The 23,305-nt window shown below is 41.0% G+C and overlaps 1 protein-coding gene across 4 annotated transcripts in view; it reads left to right on the top strand.

Moving 5' to 3' along the window:
* The window catches only part of SEMA5A (semaphorin 5A), a 655,298-nt gene that overhangs the window by 213,157 nt on the left and 418,836 nt on the right, over window positions 1–23,305 (top strand). For all 4 annotated transcript variants that reach the window (XM_073332372.1, XM_073332370.1, XM_073332373.1 and 1 more), the window contains exon 3: window positions 13,122–13,221. In XM_073332372.1, coding sequence (XP_073188473.1) covers window positions 13,122–13,221 — 100 coding nt within the window. The remainder of the gene's footprint in view (window positions 1–13,121; window positions 13,222–23,305) is intronic.

Raw genomic sequence — 23,305 nt, forward strand, 5'->3', positions numbered from 1 at the left:
AATCCAAGTATAAAGCAGTAGAGAATACATTTAAAACTCTTCGTTTTATTTAACTGTTTTAGAGTATCATGTGTGAGCTGAATGAAATTGTTAAAACAAAAAATGAGAGGACTACAGTATTTTGTATTCGGCATACCTGTCAATCTAGTGACAGATATATGCTTTTATTTTTTTTTCCAATGAGAAATTCTACGTCGTGTGTGGCATACCCAAAGCAAAAATCCAGTGTATGGTGCTCCTGTCACTTTACTAAGAAGAATGCCACATCATAACTTGCTGTAATATTAACAGCAAAAAGTTGTGTTCTTCTTCAAGTGGCATCAACACATTCCAGTCCTGGGATGTGCTGACAGTGCAAATTGGACAAGTGTAACCTTTTAGTAATAGTGCCCACTGGCGCACTCTTGCACCTCCCACACCTTCACTTGTGGCCCAGAGGATGAGGCTATAAAAAGGGGGCATAATGTTCAGACCACCTCCGTTCCTTCCAACCATCATTGCTGATGGATCAAGAATCTGACTGGGTCCCTGGACCTGGATTTGTCAGAACAGATCATTCCCAGTGCTGCCTTCTTCTTACTTTAATTAGGTTTTAGTTAGTTAGTTTTTCTTTTCTTTCTTTCTTTTTTTTAAATTTTCTCATTCTTTTGACTAAGGATCGTACCCAGCTGCTGTCCTTCGTTCCAATATGCTGGAACTGAAGACAAAGAAACCAGAATTCTAGAGGTGTGCCTCTTGCTCTGCCATTTTTCCTGGTTTAGATGCATGTTTGGCCTGTTAGGGGGAAGGTCATTCTCCTTCTCATTGCTCCATATACATCACCATCATGCCCTGTGCTGGAAAGGAATGTCAGAATTGCCTCCAAGCTATACTATTGTAGGAAACATTAGCAGCTGAATGTTATGACTCTGAAATGTGGGGAACAGCGCTTGTGAGACTACCCTCAACCCTGAATCCCCAGGGAGTTGAAAAGCCTGGCAGGTGCTGGCTTTCTTGATTCGAGCCAAACCTACGGTGCCTATCATTATAAGTCTATAGATCCAACTGAGCACAAATGTTTAACCTCACACTTGTTGGCCTCTGCTGAAGGAGCCCATCCTCACGAATATACTTCTGGCTCTGCACGCTGAAGGGCAAAAGTGTTCCCTCAGCATGGCAAGCTCAGAAGTCAGAGCCACAGCAATGGGTGGTATTGAGGGCCATGGCCATATTATGAATCCACATCTACCCCGGTTCCAAGACCATCAGCTCCATGCTCAAAATAAGCCTGATGAGGCACCTAATGCTTCCTTGGAATATTGGTTCCCATTAATATGGTTAATTAACCGCATTGGTTCCTTGGAGTATTGGTTCCTATTAATGCAGTTAACCTGACATGGTTGGTCAGGTTCATTGTGTTGAGCCCCTGGATCACTCTCATTTGGACTCATTCTCATGCAGCCCTGGGTACATTATCATCAGCGCTTAAAGATAAAGGAAAGAAGCTGAATGGGGTGGGGTTGGTTCCTCCTCCTCATTGCCTGGGAAAGAAAAAGAAAAAACATGACATAGCTAAAATCAATTCCCAGACTTAGAGCCCCGGGCGCACGGTGGCAGCTGGGACCATGGGCACACTGGGATGCTGGTTGTGGGTGGCAGCCGGGACGCTGGGCGGAGTTTAATTGTTAACAGAAACCGATAAAAATCAAGCTTATCGGTAAGCGGTTAAAGCAGTTAAGCTCTAACATTTCTAGTACATGAGTCCTCTCAAGAGGAGCTATAGAAAGTCAATAGGTGGTATTGGGAAGCCAGAACGTTTACTAATTTGCCTGATAAGATTGTGAAACCCAGGACTGTATCAATAGAACAGATGCTTTTGAAGGGCATGTCATTGACAATATAGACAGAGTAGACTTGGAGAAAATGTTCTTTACCATGGCGCAGTATGACTTTCAAACTCCTGAGAATCTAAAATGTTGAATGTGATTGTTTGAGGTCAAAAGTCAAATCTGAAGCTTTGTGGGTCAAATTAAAATCCTTATTTCTCATCCACTATAAATTATATTTCCAATGATATATGGCATGACTTTCAATTTCTGTTAGTCTGACAGGATGTTTAAGCATTATGTCGAGAACTGCATTTAAAATTTTCCAGAAGGGCTGCATGTAATTTGCATATATATTTACCTAAGTTTTAAAATCAAAAGTCAGTCTTCCTTGAAAGATGAACAGAAATTTCTTGTTGGCTGTTTTCAGTATATATGAAAACATGCAGTTAATCTATTTTGCTATCCCTGAGTAATTATAAGGAAAGCTGAGATATGTATGTATTTTATAGAACAGGAAAATATTGTGCCCTGAAGTTATTATTAAAAAAAAAAAGTCAATCAATCAAACATCAGGCGATTCACCAACCCATTAGAGAAGCGAGAACATTTGGGCTCTTCCCTCTTTGAATCATTAGTTTCTGTGTCCTGCATCCCTTATCAAAAGTTTAGTGAATTGGAATTTGGCTCAGTCTGCCTTATTAGATTCCAGAGATTACACATTGTGTACTGCCAGTCTAGAAGTTGCAGTCTAATACTGAAGTTCATAGATCTAAGGCAGTAGTTTTCAACGTTTTTTCATTTGCAGACCCCTAAAAAAATTCGAATGGAGGTGTGGACTCCTTTGGAAATCTTAGACGTAATCTTTGGACCCCTAGGGATCTAAGGGTAATTATCTTCCTAATGATATAAGGTAGCACCTTCAACTGCTAATAGTCTAGGTGGGGTTCATGTTCAACTGTTCAAACATTCAGAGTTGGCACATTATTTTTGCTGAGCTATTTGTGACTGCAGGGATGATCATCAGTGTATGAGACATGTTCTATATATATTATATTTGATTTCTTATGTTTTATTTATATGTTGGATGTTTTTTTTCCCTTCTAATGTTAATTTTAAAAAATTGCCTGATTATACTTTCAGTGAAGGCAATGGGAGGTTTGTCATTATGTTCATAACAGTTAATACCCAGCAAGAAATCTCATTCCGTCATGTATTTCAGAGGTATTGGGTTGGTATAAATATGGGAAGAATTTGACCCCTAGTAGAAAACAAACAAACAAACAGCTAGAGGACTTCCATTATAATAGAGTTAAATAGTGACTGTGGCAGAACCAGTGACCTAAAATTCTGTGCACCAATAGATACTAAAAACTGGAGCTACCAAAACAAACATCTCTGTATAGTTTCCATTATTGTATGCAGCGTTGTTGTAGCTGTGTTGGTCCCAGGATCTTAGGTGGGTGAGATAAAATCTTTTATTGGACCAACTTCGGTTGGTGAGAGAGACAAACTTTAGAGCTTACACAGAGCTCTTCTTCAGGTCTGGGAAACAAGAAGTTAAAACTTGTGTAAGAGCTCTGAGCCAGAGAAGCAGCCCAGGGAGCAGGAGGCAGAGCAGCAACAGTGCTGAGGCAGAGAGCAGCTGGGGCTGGAGCAGTCCAGTGCCATGTGTGGTGAGCAGATGGGGAGAGTGAGGGGGACCCTGGGCAGCGGGCCCAGCACTGGGAGACACCTCCAGCCAAGACGCCTGACTGGCCAGACTTGGATGGGGATCGTAACCCCAATGGGGCGGGGGTGACTCTGGGAAGAAGGGTCCTGCTACCTAGAGCCTGAGGGTGTGTGGCCACCGCCAGAGCAAGTGTCCGACCTGTAGCATCCCTGCAGCACAGCCAGGGCCTGAGAAGGGGCCTGGGACTTGTGAGGAACAGACTGAACTTCCCTTACATTCCAGAGATGCTGGTTGTGATGTCCCCGTGCCACAGAGTGGGGTGACATGTTTTCCTTTAACCTTTCCCATTTTTTCCTTCTTTTTAAAAATTGATTGCTGTTTAATCAATTGTATTTGCTTTGAACTGTCTGTAATGATCAGTGGGTCACGGAAGCCTCCAGTGCACAGAGAGCACCCCAGAGTGAGCACAGCAAGTGAAGTCCCCAAGGAATCCTGGGCCCAGCCTTGTTGTGGTTACGAGGACTCTGGCAGACAGGAGAGTGGAAGGGGAGCCCTTGAGGTCAGGCAGGCCTCTGGGTAAAGGAAGCGAGGACTCAGATCCTTTTGTTTGCCCATTTCACCGGGATAGTGTATAAGCCAGGAAAGTTCCCCGCAATAGCGGGACCATTCCTCCGCTTATACGTAGGTTATGTTGTTTACGTTACATGGTACACAAAGATATATCTAATTTTCCTAGTTATTCAATTTTTTCCCCACAGAGATTAAAATCATACCATAAATGGGCTAATTATACCTATTGCCAACAAACAGCACATATTACCCAAAATAAAGCATAAAAAAGCTGGCATGCCTATTGGCATACCTTGCCTCAGCCCCACTGAGATGGATAGAAGAGAAATGTGCTTAAATTGTCAGATAAAGTATAGCAGGGTTCTGAGATACAATCATCATCATTTTCTCTGTTGGAAGATATTGAAGAGTATATGCTCATATTCCCTGGCTGCACTCCAGAGAAGGTGATTTTTTTCCCAATGAGAATCAGTGACTTATGAATAGGAGTGTGTTTAATTCATTGGTGAGTAGAAATGGAAAAGAAAGAACTCAGTAGGAGGTGGGAGGAGGAGCGGAAGAGGGAAGGCAAATGTAAAGAGAAAAAATGAGTAGTCCAAAGACAATAAAGTAAAATAAAACAGATTTGCAAATGTCATTTTTCTTTCTTCTTATCTCTTTTGCACACAGGTTAGTATTTGTGTTCATAAAACTGTTTTTTGGTATAGTTGTTATTTATGGAAATGTTTGTTTAATGAGGTGAAGCTTAAAATTAAGTAAAAAATCCCACTGAAATGGATACCTTAGTTTTAGAAAAATCACTCAGAAACCTAATCTCTCTGGTTCATAGTTTAGGAATATGAAATCCTAAAATGTCAGACTAGAGAGTCTGTAGGTACACCTAATTAGGACCATAAAGAAAGAGGTGCTGCAAAGATTTCCCCAAACGTATATCTCTTAATATATTCTTTTGGGGCTAATGAGACTGGCACCTTGGCAGCAGGGGTGATATGTGAATGAAAAGTGGAAGATCACAGCCAATATTTCTACCTTCTCTTGTTGCCTTTGAAGAAGATACTAATTTATCATAACTGTCATAGGAATTAACTATAGAAGTTATCTTTAGGCCATTATCCAGTATTTTGAGGGTGGTATTTTACCAGTTTTAGTCTAAATTAATTTAATGTTGTTAGAAAATAACTTTTATATTCTAAAGTACATTTTAATTGTATTTGGTGAGATTAGTGAATCTATTGTACCGGTGCCACCCGGAGATTTCTGTTAATATTGCAAATTCAGTAGTTTTAAACAGTGATTGAGAAAAATAACTGCTATTTTTCTAAAGCATCGTTTGCTGAAGAAAACTGTGTTGCAAATGTATCTTGATTTAACTTTAGTAATATGGTCACTTTGCAGTTACCCCTATAGAGTGACAGATAGGACAACATAACAAGAGAAGCCATGGGATGACACATGATAGTTTTAAAATTTTACCATCCTGTGACTGAATGCACCCCTGTATTCACACTCTACTCACTCCTATAATGATCTTTGTACAAAATGTGCCTTGTGCAGTATCATTTGAAAACTAATAACTCACTGGTCAATAATATCATGGTGAAATGTATGTAGTAACATTAATAAATTTATGAAAAAATTGAGAGAGGACTTTAGCATATTTGTTTTGCTACAGGCTTTTTAGCTCTGGTAAACTTCTTGTTTTCCAATTTTAAAAAAAATCACACTTTGGTTCACTGCAAACAAGAAAGTACAGTACTTATATAGCTTTTGTGTTAAAAACCTGAACCTCATTTAAAGTGTGTACATTTATTAATATGGTGAAAAAGGAAATTGTATTTTTCTGTATTAGGAAAGAAATATAAGTCAAGTACATCACAAGTCAGGAACTCCTCAGTTCATGCCAAAAAAATGGCCCCTGCTAATGCCACTTGACTTGCACTTGTCTGCTCTGTGTCTTTCCCAAGGGGGATTGGACCCTATTTTGCTGAATGCTGCCCGAACACACAAAAAGCTCCTGCCCTGGAGAGCTAACAGTATAAGGTCCCAATCTTACACACACTTATCCATATGCTTAACTTTAAACATGCAAGTAGTACCATTGAAGTCAATTGTGGATAAATGTTTTCAGGATCAGGGCCTTAAAACACAAACAAAATGAGGGTTTGGGTATGAACAAGGTAATGACTGGCACAGTTTTGCTTGTTACATGTTTTGCTGAGTTTTGCTTTATTGCTTTAAGTTGGAGTAGAGATAGGATGAGAGAAATGGCAGGAATCCAGGAATTAGTGAAAGTAAGTGAGTAGGAAAAGGAAGGGACAGTCGTAGTTTGTTAACTGTCTCACTATGATCAGTAGGCAGTATACTTAAGTTACATAGCAGTAGACAATGTAATTGAATTACATATTTAAATATGTAACTATTCCAATATATAATTCTGTAAGTGTATTATTTTGTAATGTGTGTTATGTAACATTGGTATGGCGACCATTAATAAAGTGAAGTTAATTATTAATTACATTGATTAGTTTTACATGGGGTTCTCATCTGAAATAAATGTATTGGTAGACGCTGACAGTACCTTATGCACCTCTGACTCTAAGGAACTAGATGCTCAAATCTTTTATCCCTCATAGAATTCAAACATCTTGTATCGCTTTAAGAAAGTTATCATGTATGTGTAGTAATGTACATTGCATAGTACCAAACCCTTGTGTATTCTTACTATTTAGATGCTAATGAGGTGCAATTCTGGACTAACTCCGTTGACTCAGCCCTAGTCTATACTGGGGGGATGGGTGGGGATCAATCTAAATTACACAACTTCAGCTACGCAAATAACGTAGCTTAAGTTGACGTACTTAGATCCACTTACCGTGGTGTCTTCACCGCGGTGAGTTGACTGCTGCTGCTCCCCTGTCGACTCTGCCTGCGCCTCTCATGGCGCTGGAGTACAAGAGTCGATGGGAGAGTGCTCAGGGGTCGACTTATCGCGTCTAGACTAGATGCGATAAATCGATCCCCTCTGGATCGATCGCTGCCCGCCAGTTCAGCGGGTAGTGAAGACATACCCTTAGTTACTCAGATGATGAATTTATTTGGGATTTCTACCGTGTAACTAAGAGCAGAATTTCACCCATAGTTTAAAGATTTTTACTGGCATATTTCAGTGGGGCTTTCATTTGATGATCTGATATTAGTTCTCCTTTACAGAAGTGTTGTAAAAGTTATAACAGTAGCCCCTATGGGGCTGTAACTACTCCTGTGAGAGACATTGCGTGATCAGTGTTTGAAATTGTTCCCTAGAAGTTAAAACATTTGTTGTTGCAGCCTGTTCCTCTTCCCTTTTTCCCCCAGATGAAGTAATGTTGAATGATACAGGAGCAGAATAATTTTTGTTTGGGGGGAGCAGAGAAAAGCAAAGTTCAAAGGGAGCTCTCAACAGCTCTCATGCTTGCTTTGACCTTCCAGTCCATGCTTTCTCTTCCCTGTCCTGCTAAGGTAAAAAAGAGAAGGCAAACCCTATGAATGATCCCAATTGCCTGCTGTGCCTTATTTATTTACCTTCACAACACCCGTATGAGGTAAGAAAGTACTTATTTTTAGCTTAATTTTACAGCTGGGAACCAGGGCACAGAGATATTATATGTGTACTCTGCAAGTGATGGTGAGTTTGTGGCACAAATAGGAACTCATCCAGCTAGCAGGGGTAACAATAGTACAGATGTGATGGCATGGGGTAGCAACCCAAGCGTATATCAGGGCTCCCTGGGAGGCTTGTATTTGGTTGGGTAGCCTGTGCTGAAGCCCGCGGAACCATATCTACACTACTATTGTATACCTACCTGTGCTGCAATCACCCCTTCACTTGTAGTGAAGACATATCCTTAGAATCTTGCCCAGGTTCATGCAGAAAGTCTGTGGCTGATCAGGGAGCTGAACTTAGGGCTCCTAAGGCCCAGGCTAGTGGCATAACCATCAGGCTAACCTTCCTCACTGCCCAGTGGAAAAAAGAAAAGGCGTACTTGTGGCACCTTAGAGACTATCAAATTTATTTGAGCATAAGCTTTCATGAGCTACAGCTCACTTCATCGGATGTAGCTCACGAAAGCTTATGCTCAGATAAATTTGTTAGTCTCCAAGGTGCCACGAGTTCTCCTTTTCTTTTTGTGGATACAGACTAACATGGCTGCTAGTCTGAAATCTGACCAGTGTATTTCTGTTGCCAAGATGCCCTGTTGAACTGCCTCTGTATGATGCCTGCTTTTGTGAGTACCACAGGGGAAGTCACTGCAACCATAATCTATTTGGTTAGTTAGGTTCAGAGAAACCTCAGGGAAAGTACAGTCAGAGTGCTGGACTTAGATTTGTTCAGGACTCAAAGACCCTGATCTTCACCAGAGGATCATTGTGTTACATTATATGTTTACCATAATTACTCAGCTTGTTATGTTTTTATTTTGTTTGGATTCCTGTGATTGTTTAAAATTGTTTCATTTCATCTGGTGAATCTTCCAGCCACCCCCATTGGCCGACACTGGGCCCAAAGACAAGGAGAGTGCTCAGAACTGTGAGATATGCTTACATGTTCTTTAAGACCACTAGGGTCATATCCTTAGGCTATCAAGACCTTAGGGACTGGCTAGATGGGGAGTTGGAGGTGTTGATTGGTAAACTGAGGTATTTGCTGTTTGATTTTTTTTTACCTTTTCTCTCCGTTATCCCTTCCCACACAAAATATATCACTTTTAATGCCTTTCAACAGACGTTCTCACCGTTTGTATTCTGGCTGGTTCCTTGACTTCTTAGAACACCGAGATTCTATATTGTTTTTATGACATTAAAAGAACATTATTAACATTGCAAAGTCAAACGCTCAAAAGTTAGGAAATGAAAGATTTAAGGTTGTGTGTACAACCTTAATTTGTCCCCTTGTGCATATGTATTATGACACAGTCTTACATGATCACATGCTATTACATGATCACATACTATTTTTTGCAGGACTCCTGCCTGATTCAGTGCACAGGAAGGATGATGGTCACTGAATGAGCTGCTACTCAATATTTCAAGTATTCTTGTTGTAAAATGTGTGGCTCCAGGCCTTATTTACTGTACACTACTCAAACCTTGCTCTGAAGACAGAGTTACTCATTTCTCCATACGTTTTCTATGATGCTGATCACTGTCATATTTGATTAAGTCACAAACATTAATGATTTTATTTTCAGAACACCCTTGTGAGATGAGGAGGTGATATTATTTCCATTTTACAGATGGATAAGCAAGCCACAGAGAGACTGTCAAAAGTTTCCATTTACTTTGGGTGCCCAATTTGAGACACTTAGGACCTGATTTTTCAGAGCAATTCATATCATATAGCAGTTTATATGTTCAGAGCACAGCTCCCAGTGGCTTCAGTTGCAGCTGTGAGAGCTCAGCAATTATGCAAACAAGTCTTAGGTTGGGTACCCAGAAAATAAGTGACACGCTTAATGACCGCCTGTGGAAAAAATTGGTTTAAGTGACTTGTCTAGCATCATGCAAGAACTCTACGGCAGAGGCAAGGATAGACTCCAGTACACCTGCATGGTTTTCAATTAGTTTAACCATGAGACCCTCAGAGACTCCTTTCTTTTCCTGCAATCTCCAGTCTTATTCACTACAGAGCTTCCAACTTCTGCAACATATGAGATGGGGTCCTGCAAACAACAGCTCATTCACTAGACAACCCTGATTAATTCCTTCAGGACCATCCATCTACTGGCTCCTCATTCCAGTCCCAGTCTCCATCCCCAAGGGCTCTTTGTTCCACTCCCAGTGTCCCTTCACAGTCGGGTGCAGTCTCCCACTTTGAGCTGCCAATCTGAGTCTCAGTCTTCCCTTCGTTGCCCAGCCAATTCCAGTATTTCCTGCCAGACTCTGAGTCTTCCCATGCTGCAGCTCCTTGTCCCAGTCCAGCTATTATCTCCTCTGCATTGCAGTCAGGTGGCTTTCTCCTACACGCAGCCTGGGCAGCAGCAGCAGCAGCAGGAAAAGTGAGAACACAGAAGAAACCATATCCCTGCCCTCAGTTACTGAGTCTGGCACCAAGTTACTCGTAACAACCAGGAGCAACATCATAGAATATCAGGGTTGGAAGGGACCTCAGGAGGTCATCTAGTCCAAGCCCCTGCTCAAAGCAGGACCAATCTCCAACTATATCATCCCAGCAAGGACTTTGTCAAGCCTGATCTTGAAAACCTCTAAGGAAGGAGATTCCACCACCTCCCTAGGTAACGCATTCCAGTGCTTCACCACCCTCCTAGTGAAAAAGTTTTCCCTAACATCCAACCTAAACCTCCCCCACTGCAACTTGAGACCATTACTCCTTGTTCTGTCATCTGCTACCACTGAGAACAGTCTAGATCCATCCCCTTTGGAACCCCCTTTCAGGTAGTTGAAAGCAGCTATCAAATCCCCCCTCATTCTTCTCTTCTGCAGATTAAACAATCCCAGTTCCCTCAGCCTCTCCTCATAAGTCATAAACTCCAGCACTCTAACCATTTTTGTTGCCCTCTGCTGGACGTTTTCCAATTTTTCCACATCCTTCTTGTAGTGTGGGGCCCAAAACTGGACACAGTACTCCAGATGAGGCCTCACCAATGTTGAATAGAAGGGAATGATCACGCCCTTCAATCTGCTGGCAATGCCCCTACTTAAACAGCCCAAAATGCCATTAGCCTTCTTGGCAACAAGGGCACACTGTTGACTCATATCCAGCTTCTCATACACAGTAATCCCTAGGTTCTTTTCTGCAGAACTGCTGCCAAGCCATTCGGTCCCTAGTCTGGAGCGGTGCATGGGATTCTTCCATCCTAAGTGCAGGACTCTGCACTTGTCCTTGTTGAACCTCATTAGATTTCTTTTAGCCCAATCCTCTAATTTGTCTAGGTCCTTCCATATCCTATCTCTACCCTCCAGCGTATCTACCACTCCTCCCAGTTTAGTATCATCTGCAAACTTGCTGAGGGTGCAATCCACATCATCCTCCAGATCATTAATAAAGATATTGAACAAAACCAGCCCCAGGACCAACCCTTGGGGCACTCCACTTGATACCGGCTGCCAACTAGACATGGAGCCGTTGATCACTACCCGTGGAGCCCGACGATCTAGCCAGCTTTCTATCCACCTTATAGTCCATTCATCCAGACCATACTTCTTTAACTTGCTGGCAAGAATACAGTGGGAGACAGTATCAAAAGCTTTGCTAAAGTCAAGGAATAACACAGCCATTTCAACATTGGAGGGAAAGTCCTGCTCAGCCCCTGGAGCCTTAGGCTGGAGCATGCTCAGTTCAGATGGATTTTATGGTGAAATTAGCTGCCAAAATCTTACAAGTCTCTGCTGATCATGTGCAACTTGTCATTTTTTTCAGAGGCTTATAAATGGCCAGATTTTCATGGGGACACCCTGATACTAGGGTCCCCCCTTCTAGCCAAATATCAAGCTGTTGCTCCAAAGCATGGGGATGCTAGAACTTCTCAAACAAAAGGTTGTATGATGGCTTTAACAACATTTTCTCCCTAATCTCATTTGCAGAAATGGCTGGACTGTTTTTGATGAAATTTTCCAAAACATACTCAGCCTGAGGCAGAAACCCGACATGGATAATGTCAACCCAAATAGTTAAAGTTGGACAATGTTATCAGCAAGTGAAAACAGAGGCTTATAATGGGAAGTGTTGGGAGCTTTAACAATAGGCTGGGCCATAATATAGTAACTACCAGTTCCACCTACAACACTATAACTGTTCCCATTGTGTACATATTCTCACAGCACCTGGAGGCACCACTTTGACACCAGTGATTGATTACCCCAGACCCACCTGCCTTTAAACAGACAGCGGCACAGACCATGCAAACCTACAAACCAAGGTCCTTCATGTATATTCAGCTAGCAGTGCCTGGTGGCTACATACAAAGTATTTTTTTTTTAAATGCTTACGGAGCTCTAGATTGGAGGAAATCAGGAATTTTGTGCTGTTGCTATTTTAAAAAAAGGGTCAGTTTTACAACATTAAATGTTTATAAATAACAATTGTGTGTGCCTAATGTATGTGAATACTCATGCTGTGTGCTCAAATCATCCATGTCCACATGCATATATTTAATGTGGCACCCAACTAGTCATATATGTGCAGAAATAGTTGATTTGCACCTGTACATCAACCACTAGTTAGGCATGCACAATTGCTTATCTGTGCTTCATTTCAAAAATCGGGATCTATATGTGTACAGGCAATCCTTGACTTTATGATGTTCGACTTACGACAATTGGTTTTGACTCTACAATGCTCGGTCCCGCAACGGAGTGGATTGTGGTTCTGAGTTACGAAGTTTCGACTTACGACACAATTTTCAGGAACCACTTGTGTCGCTAAGTCCGAGGACTGCCTGTAATTTGAGTGTGAATGGTGTGTTGATGTTTCTCAAATTGTGAAGTTTGCCCTTTGGTCTTCTGCCTCTGTATTTCACAGTGCTACATCATTTTTTTCTCGAAGAAAAGTTTATGTTAAAAATGACAAAAATGCAGCAGATGAATGGATGTTTCTCTCCCCTCCTCCTTTTTTTTTTTTTTTGGTGGAAACGGTAAAAAATAAAGTTCTTTTTACTTAATATGCTTAGCTCAACAGGACTTTATTGTGGTTTTTAAAGTCTTCAGCTATTTGTGGTTTACTTGTACAGGAAATAATTTTGTTCGCATTTGGTTATCCTCTAATGAATCATGGTAACTGCACTGTGTTGTTGTCTGCCTTGTTCTGTGCTTGGGGAAGAAAAGCACATCTGGCCTGTAAATCAGAACTAAACATCGATACCTCATTCAGCTGTTTATTTAGTGACTGCCCTCTATGTTATATAGGTCTATAGTGCAGATTATCTACACAGTGGTGAAAATCTCATATGGCCCCTTAAAGGATCACACTGGGAAGCCTCCACGCCCCCACAGTATCTCTGATATGTAATATTTGCTACCTGATACAGTGTAACTATGCTTCTTGCAGTAACAAGTATATTCTCTTTTTATTCTTTTAGAAATTGTCCCCTGGTTATGTGTGTTCAGAGCAGAGAATGCTGTGGACTTCTCACAATTAACATTTGACCCAGGACAAAAAGAACTTATTGCTGGAGCAAGGTGAGAAATTTATGTGCTTTTGTTGATTATTCTTGTGTGAAGTTAAGTGCTAGTGAGCCAAATTCTGCGTTCAGTTGTATCTATGCAACTCCATTTACATCAAGTCATGAAGACATACTGAACTGGATGTAACTAGAGTTTCATCTATTATAACTGACAGAAGATTTAAAGTGCTAGGTTGGTTCAGGGTGCATAAGAAGTTGCTCTGTATTCTCACTTTTAGGAGCCTTGTCCTGTAGTCATTGCAAACTCAGAACTCTTATTAATGTCAGTGAGAGATCAACACAGAACATGACCCTACAGTAGTAAGAGGTAAAGTTGCTTTAAGCCCATGTGGGAAGAGTTTAGTTCAGGATACATTTTATAGCAACTCCAAATATGGTTTTACAGCACTTTTTTTTCCCCTTCTATGATCCTATTCATGGTCCAGTCTTGCTGCCTTTTTCTTGAATGGGATATATATTAAGGCAGTAGTTTTCAAACTGTGGTCCATAGTGAAGTACTCTTGCATGCTCTGTAGAGCTTCTTCTGTTGTAGTGGTGAAACATTTGTCGGTCCGCAGACACTGATTTGTCCTAGTAGCTGTAGCACAGTAGAATTCTTTGGTTTCCCAAGACTTTAACCAACTAAACTTAACTTTTAACAAAATATTTTTGACTATATCTATTTTTTTCATTTACAAAGCACCAATCAACATAATATCTAGGTTCCCTCTAACACCAGCAGCGTGTTGCTGCTTCACATTTTTCTTTGGAAGCTCAAGAAGTAGTCCACAAAATAAAGAAGCTTGAGAACTGCATTAGGGCTCAAATTCTGCCATCATACCTGAACAATTTCCATTGGTGTCAATGGAATGGTGTGTGTGTGGTTTGTTTCCGGCAAAATTTGGCCCTGGAGCTCAAACTGATTGTAAAATAGTTTTAATGGCAGCTTTCAAAATCAGGAAAAGCCTGATGAAAAAAAGTTTTTTCAAGAGAAAAGTCTTAGCATGGTCATTTTTAAAAATCTTATTTTAAAACTGCGGAGATTTGTGTTTAAAAACAAACAAAATAAAATTTGAAGACTTTTTATTTTCTGCTTGGCAACTTTAAAATCAAGCTTCAGAATCCCTCCTTAAAATTGCCTTTGCCATGATGTCTACAAGAGTTCACAATGGTTAGGCTGCTGATGTGCTGAGATCACTGCTGGTGATGCAAACTGATATTGTTTCATTTATTTCTTGTTCTCCCTCATCGACCTGTCTGTCTCTCAACCTGTTGTTTCTTGTGTTAGATTGTAAAAGGTCTTTGGAGCAGGGACTGCCTTTTTGTTCTGTGTTTGTACCAAGCCTAATACTGTTGGGTCCTGGCCCATGACTGGGGCTCCTAGGTGCTTCTGCAATACAAATAAATAAATAATAATACAATAATAAGAAGTTGTATTATGTATCTGAGGGTAGAATGAAGACTGTTGTTAAACTAAATCAAGTTCTTAGTAGTTTGAACAGTTTCCAATTTTTTAAATTTTTTTTTCAAATAATGATCACTTTTATTTCTAGAAAGACAAGGCAGGTGAGGTAATATGTTTTATTTTGCCAACTACTCTTGGTGGGAGGGACTAGCTTTCAAACTACACTGAGCTCTTCTTCAAGTCTGGGGAAGGTAACCAGGATGTCTAAGCTAAATACAAGTTGGGATAGATTGTTAATCATAAAGGGTTCACATTTGCTGTAGGAGACCACTTAAAATAAAGTGGACAAATAAGGGTTATCAGGCAGTGGAGTGTGTTACAAATTTGTAATGACCCATACAACCAGTCTGTCTCTTAAGTCCATGGTTTTTAGTGTCTAGCAGAATTATGAATTTAAGTTCCCATGCTTGTCTTTGAAGGTATTGTTCAGGCTTCCTTTGAGGATGAGGACTGAGAGGTCAGCCTTCAAAACAAACAGGCACACACAGCTGCAGCCAATCAACCGCCTTGCCCCTGTGTTTGCAACTAGTCACAGGGAAACCCCTCTGTCCACACACCTTACCGTCTGATTACGGATCCTGTCATAGAGTCCAAGGGTTTCCTTGACTTTCCAGGACCTCCGTGACTTCTTCTGGGGCGGGGCTGGAGCAGCCGCTGGGATTGGGTCAGCCTCCCTGGGGCTGAAGCAGTGGCAGTCCACTTCTGTCACAGGAGCAGTGGTGTGGTTGGAGCAGCTGCAAGCCCCCAGCAGCAGTCTAAATATTGCCTCCCTCCCCGAAGGTATTTTAAGTTAAAAGTCAGGGACACGTCATAGGCTTCCAGGAATTTTTATTTATTGCCCAAAACTGACTTTTACTAACAATACCTGTGACAAAATCTTAACTTTATTTCTGATCAGTCTGGCGAATTGCCTTGGGTGGCAGCTTCCTATTGTTTCAGCTATTACTGCACAAAGGGGCATTTAATTATTACTTCCATTCAGCCTGAAAGAAAGATGCTTAGCACACCTATCAGCTTCAATGAGCTGTACAATATCTGTAGATCAAAGGCTGACTTAATGGCAGCCATTAACACTTTCCAGCAGACCAGCACCCCCACGCTCTGATCTGCCCATCATCCTGATGGAGTTTAAAATGTTGGCACCTTGAATGAAATATCCCAGACAGAAAGAAAATAAATTAACTTTTTTAAAAAATACAAGCTTAACAATTTACGTATTTACTTCGTGTTTTGCTGTGAGGGCATTTTTACAGCAACCCAAATCAATTTGGCTCTGACCTAATCCTCCTTGGAGTTTTCCTTTCTCTCCTTTATCTCTTTTCAGCCAAATCAGGAGGGACTACCTCCAACAGCAGTGGTTCTCAAACTTTTGTACTGGTGACCCCTTTCGCACACAGTGAGCCTCTGAGTGTGACCGCCTCTTATAAATTAAAAACACTTTTTTATATTTAATACTATTATAAATGCTGGAGATGAAGCAGGGTTTGGGATGGAGGCTGACAGCTCATGACGCCCCATGTAATAACCTCACGACCCTCTGAAGGGTCACGACCCTCAGTTTGAGAACCCGTGTACAACAGGCTCCTGATGAGTGTCTGTTGTTTCTACGGAGGTGTTAGCTGAGACAGAATTCTAAATGGGAATTTATGATTGTCTCAACTCTTTTAAGTGACATATCTGAGGAACTGTCCCAGATTGAGGTATCAATAGAGAAGGTTTTGGACAAATTGATGAATTAAAGAGTAATAAGTCACTCGGAGTGGATAGTATTCACCCAAGAGTTCTGAAGGAACTCAGATATAAAATTGCAGCTGTACTTCCTGTGGTATGTAACCTATTTTTTCAAATCAGTCTCTGTACCAGATGACGGGAGGGTAGCTACTGTAACACTGATTTTTAAAAAAAGGCACCAGAGGTGATCCTAGCAGTTACAGGTTGGTAAGCCTAATGTCAGTGACAGGCAAATTGGTTGAAATTATAGTAAAAAACAGAATGATCAGACATAAGAATAAACACGATTTGTTGGGAAAGAGTTTTTGTAAAGGCTTTTGTAAAGAGAAATCATGCCTCAACAATCTATTAGAATTCTTTAAGTGTGTCAACAAGCATGAGGACATGGGGGGATCCAGCTTGAGGTAGTGTACTTGGACTTTCAGAAAGCCTTTGACAAGGTCTCACACCAAAAGCTCACAAGAAGTCATGGGATAAGAGGGAAGGTCCTCTCATGGAACAGTAATTGATTAAAAGATAGGAAACAAAGGGTAGGAATAAATGGTCGGTTTTCACAATGGAGAGAGGTAAATACTGGCCACCTCATCCTCCCTAGCCAGGATGTGTACTGGGATCTGTTCATATGCATAAATGATCTGGAAAAGGGAGTGAGGAGGCAAAATTTACAGATGGTACAAAATTACTCAACATAGTTAAGTCCAAAACTGACTGTGAAGTTACAAAGGTCTCTCACAGAACTAGGTGACTGGGCAGCAAAATGGCAGATGAAATTCAATATTGGTAAATACAAAGTAAGGACATTGGAAAACATAATCCTAACTATACATACAAAATGATGAGGTCTAAATTAGCTGTTACCACTCAGGAACGACATCTTGGAGTCATCATGGACACCTCTCAGAAAACATCCCCATAACGTGTACCAGCAGTCAAAAGAGCTAACAGAATATTAGGAACCATTAGGAAAGGGATATAATAAAACAGAAAATACTGTAATGCCAATATATAAATCCATAGTACACCCACACCTTGAATACTGCGTACAGTTCTGGTTGCCCCATCTCCAAAAAGATATATTAGGATTGGAAAAGGTACAGAGAAGGGCAACAAAAATGATTAGGGGCATGGAACAGCTTCCGTATTAAGAGAGATTAAGAAGAGTTGGACTGTTCCATTTAGAAAAGAGATGACTAAGGGGGGGGATATGTTAGAGGACTACACAATCACAAATGGTGTTGAGAATGTGAATAGGGAAGTTTTATTGACCCCTTCACATAACAAAAAAACTAGGGGGTCACCCAAATAAATTAATAGATAGGTTTAAACCTAACAAAAAGAAATACTTCTTCACACAATGCATAGTTGTCATGGGATGTTGTGAATGCCAAAAATATAACAGGGTTCAACAAAAAATTAGATAAGTTTATGGAAGCCAGGTCCATGGCTATTAACCAAGATGGTCAGGGACTCAACCCCATGCTCTGGGTGTCCCTAAATGTCCAACTGTTAGTAGCTGAGACTGGACAATAGGGAATGGATCACTCAATAATTGCCCTGTTCTGCTCATTCCCTCTGAATCAGCTGACCCTGGCCACTATTAGAAGACAGGATACTGGGCTGGATAGACCATTGGTCTGTCCCAGTATGGCATTTCTTATGTTCTTACAGCTTCAGTTTCAGGGGCATCATTTCAGAAAAATTCAGTGGTGGGGGAGGAGGACAAAGTAGTATCAACATGTAGAACATAATATGTAATTATATAATGACTTGCAAAGTCTTAGGGGCAGCAGGGAGTGAAAGATGTAATGGTGCATACAGAAAAGTCTGGTTCAGGGCAAACCATGTCTTGGAGGGGGTGGGAGGTGTGATTTCCCTTTGCCTCATAGCAAGTGATGCCTCTGCTCAGCTTCCACTGTTACATTATCAGTTTCTGAGGACAGCATTGATGCTTTCTGAGATGTTCCTTATGCATAACTTTTGGTTTAGTCCTGGGGCCGAACTATAGCCTGTACACCACATCACTTACTTTTCCTTCTCCTAGGATTGTGGAACCAGACCAGGTCCCCTCTTTTCAAAGTTTCCTGATATGACCTTACATAATAGAGTCTTTTAATTTTATATGAGGCTATACTCATATTTTTACTAGGAAAAATTTGAACTTTTTCAGTTTTGGATTGTAGGGTTTCTGTTTAGTCCATATGGCCCAAATTACTTTATTCCTCCTCCTTTTCCATACAAGAGGTTTTCTGGGGTCCTTTGCTCATGCCCAAACAAAAGGCGTGCTAGGTTACACATTATACTCTCATTGATTGCTGTTCTATAAGCCATCAAGAAGAATGGGCTTTGCTGTTCTCAGTCCCACTGGTATTCCAGAAATATAGCCTGCTGAATCTTTCCATCATCCCATCAGACTGTGGGTGCACTGAAATAGTCTGAATTTTGTGGAACCCTTGAATCTCACAAACTTGCTGAAACACCTTGGATTTACAGTTTGCTGTAGCTCACAAAAGCTTATGCTTAAATAAATTGGTTAGTCTCTAAGATGCCACAAGTACTCCTTTTCTTGATCAGTGTGTATCACACCTAGGACCCCAAATCTGATGAAGAATTCATTCATTAGAACCTCTTGCCACTGTCACAACCTCTTGGTTTCTTATGGGGTAAACTTCAGGCCATTTTATAAAGTAGTCCATAGCTACCAGTAATTATTAATTACCAACCTCTGTCTCAAAGGCCCAAAGTCATCAACATCAATGTGCTCCTTGAGCATCCCCATGAAATACTGCTGCATTGGGGTTCTCTGATTTATGGGGACTCTTCTTTGCAACACAGCATCACATTTCCTGCACCTATTTTCTACATCCTGCCTGCTTTTTCCCAGTAGAAATTCTCTCTTAGCTTGGCTAAGGGGTTTGTAACTTGCAGAATGTCCAGAGGTTTTAAAATTATGATAATCACAGAACTCCTTTTTTCAATTTTTTTGGCACAATCAGCTGCCACCTGTGCACATCACCTACTGGTTTTCACATTTTCTAGTCAATATTTCATCTTTAAATTCCAAACTTTCCCAATGTGACACTGAAAGCTTTTACATTCTTCTGTATATATAGTCATTAATACATTCTATAGATTATATCACCAGGAGAGCCTTTCGGGTAGTACGATAATTTCTCTCTGGCAAAACTAGATTTTTGCTGTAATAAGCCAGCAGCCTCTCAAATCCTCAGTGTCCTTTGTCAATATTGCCCCTGATCTGTAAGTACCAGCATTTGTGTCCAATATGAAAAGGGGTTTGAGACACAGGTAGGCTAAGATAGGAGTTACAAGAACCCTTTTCAGGTCTGAAAATGCTAAATCACACTTTGCTGACCACTGACATTGTTTCCCTTTTTCACCCACCCTACACAATGGTTCTGCAGTAGTGGCAATATCACAAATAAACCTTCTATAATAAGAGCAGAACCGTACAAAACTCTGTGCATCTGTCAGCATCTGGGGAGTTCACCAGTCCTGTACAACCTCAGTTTTCTTTTTGTCAGTGGAAATTCCTACACAGTTATCAGCCATACTGAGATCCAAACCAATTGTTAGCTCATTCACTATATCGGGTATTCAGCCTTCTTTCTTGAATTCCAGTAGTCCAATTTTCAAACTCAATGTTCTCAATCTTAGGATGGGTGTCCTTGCCTGATTCACGGTCTCCATTTGAGATCAATTGGATGGTTCAGTTTAGAATCCCCTATTCTCTAGGACTGTTAGTATGTGTAGCCTAATAATTGTCATATTGTGATATAATGGCTCTGTAATCACATCAGCCAACTCCCTCAGCACCCTCAAATGCATTGTATCCAGCCCTATGGACTTGTGCATGTCCAGCTTTTCTAAGTAGTCCTTAACCTGTTCTTTCACAATTGAGGACTGCTCACCTCCTCCCCATACTGTGCTGCCCAGTGCGGCAATCTGGGAGCTGACCTTGTTTGTGAAGACTGAGGCAAAAAAAGCACTGAGAAATTCATCTTTTTCCTCATCATCTGTCACTAGGTTGCCTTCCCCATTCAGTAAGGGGTCCCACACTTTTCCTGTCCTCCTTCTTGTTGCTAACATACCTGTAGAAATCCTTCTTGTTACCCTTCACATCCCTTGCTAGCTGCAACTCCAATTGTGCTTTGGCCTTCCTGATTACAGCCCTGCATGCTTGAGCAATATCTTTATACTCCTCCCTAGTCATCTGTCCAAGTTTCCACTTCTTGTAAGCTTCCTTTTTGTGTTTAAGCTCCCCAAAGTTTTCTCTGTTAAGCCAACCTGGTCGCCTGCCATATCTCCTATTCTTTTTGCATATCAGGATGGTTTGTTCCTGCACCCTCAATAAGGCTTCTTTAAAATACAGCCAGCTCTCCTGGACTCCTTTCCCCCTCATATTAGCCTCCAGGGGATCCTGCCCATCAGTTCCCTGCGGGAGTCAAAGTCTGCTTTTCTGAAGTCCAGGTGTCTGTATTCTGCTGGTCTCCTTTCTTCTTTTTGTCAGGATCCTGAATTCAGCCATCTCATGATCATATTAGACATAGAGCTGTATTACAGGGCTCATGGTAATCAGCTTCCACCTTCATCACTAGCAGCTGCTTCCTTTTCTGATTGGTCACTTCAAGGAAAGATTTAAGTTCTGTGGCAAATTTCAGAGCTTCCTGTAGTGTCCTTTGCCTCCTTTCGCTGATCTTGATCTGGAAGCCCAAATCCAGTTGAGCATCTATAAATTGGTCCATTGCTAATTCATCCTGGAAGTCCTTGCTCATATCTGAGTTCACCAGAAACACAAATCTCCCAAGGTCCTGTGCCTGTTCAGGTGAGATTTCTTTTTTCCTCTCTTACCATTTCTTAGGTGCGCCCTGACCTGCAAAGAGCTTGTAGCAGGTCTGGATAACTGACTCTTTTTTCTGGAGTAAGCTCTGCAGGACCATCAGAGCCAGGCCATTCAAGTTGGCTGCTAGAAACCTCCTTCTCTGTTCTTTTCCATACCTGTTAATTTGGCCTATGATGTTAAACTGAGCCAAATAATCCACCCAGGGAGTTTTATTCCTGTAAGATAATGGGCTTTTGTGTTACTTGAGCTAGAACAATCTGACCTGTCCCCCCTGAAGATTAGAAACAGGTTAGAAAAGTTTTGGAAATGTCCTGTCTTCCCCAGTTGTTGTATGCAGTGTTGTTGTAGCCGTCTTGGTCCCAGGATATTAGAGGGACAAGGTGGGTGTGGTAGTATCTTTTATTGATTCATCTTGTCTCTGTCTTGCCCAAATCACCTGGATGGTCTGATTCCTTATTCGGATGGCTGACTTGCACTGTGATCCAGGACCCTTTGAATTCCTTCTGTCTGGAGCTGAAATGATAGCTCCTTAAATCCTTGCTCTTGTGGACTTGTACTGGCAAGTTCCAAGTAAGCCAAAGTTTTCCTGGTCTTCCCTATAATCTGGAAAATATTTTGGTCCGTTGCAGTCAGGTTGCTCGTCACCTCTCTCTGTCTTGCCAGACCAGACTGGAAATTTTTGTTTTGGACTTTCAAATCTGCCTTGATACTTGATAGCTGCTACCCCAACACAGATTGTATCTCTAAACAGAGGTCGTCTCTCTGTCCTTGTCCAGGTATTGCTTTATTATTTTTTGTGACATCTCTAGCTCTTTTTTTTAGATCTTGTTTTAATTTCTTCTGGCCATCTTTTTGTTCTGTGAGCTCTTCCATTATTTGTTCCATCTTCTTTCAACAGGAATAATACCTCACAATTTCTCTCACTGGAAACTCTATCTCAATATTGCCCCTTTCGGCCTGAGCAGCTAGCTAATATTTGTCGCCCTGCAGGCTTATTTCTGTTCAGAGAAGAAATTGGTTATTCAAATCAGGTATTGGTTTAGTGCAGTCTTCTTTATTTATAAAGAATGTACACAAAGTTCTATTTCCCTGAACACAATAGGAACACACAACAGCAGGCAGTTTCCTTGCTCATAATTTCCAGTCAGTCCCTAGGAGCTCTGTCTCTCTGTTCCTTCTCAGAGCCAAGCTTGCAACTGCTTGTCTTGCTTTCAAGTGCCTTTCTTCTGTCTTTCTGCTTCCTACACACACACCTTGCCAAAGATCCCCTAAGGTCCTGCATCCGGAATCAGGGAACCCCCTCAGCCCACAGTATTTAGCTTCTGATCAGGCCTTGCTATGTGGTCAATTGCCTTATCAGCTTTAATTAGCTCTATGATTTTCTTTGGATCAAAGACTCACTTGATGGCAGCCATTAACAACTTCCAGGATAACAACAGATTGTTTTATAGTCCACATTGAAACTGAAGCACAGCTGTAGAGACACTGGCTTTTTTTTTTTTTAAAGTAACAGTTCTCCTTCTGTCAGCCTGTTGTGCAAAATAAGATATATATATGTGTTAGTGGAAAGGGACTTCCGAAACAAGGGAGCAACTCCTGGAATGACTGATGCCTTAGCTTGGTTCTTAGTGACAAAATGTAATTAACTACCTGCCTGGGACAATTCTCCACAAACTGCCTGCATAGCAAAATTCATTCAGAAAAATATGGGGGGAACTTTATCATTCTCAGTTTTGATAAAATATCCCAAAGAGCAATTTCAAAGAAAAGTGAAGATTTCAATACAATTTCTGAAACTGAACCAGAAAGGGAAGGTCAGTTCTTTATGACTCCTAAGTTTTGAAATTTGCTCAGGTAAGAAATAGCAGAGGATGTGCTATTATATCAGTTGTTTCTAGACTGAACTCAAGCAAGACTTTCAAATAAACACTGACTTACAGAAAACATTAATAATGAGTCTTAAATTTTGTTTTTTGTGTGAGACTGTACTGTTTTGTTTTATGTACTGTGTGACAAAGTTCCTCCTCTACGTTGGTGGGTCTTGCG

Source organism: Lepidochelys kempii, chromosome 2 (assembly GCF_965140265.1).
Source record: "Lepidochelys kempii isolate rLepKem1 chromosome 2, rLepKem1.hap2, whole genome shotgun sequence".
Classification (NCBI taxonomy): Eukaryota; Metazoa; Chordata; order Testudines; family Cheloniidae; genus Lepidochelys; species Lepidochelys kempii.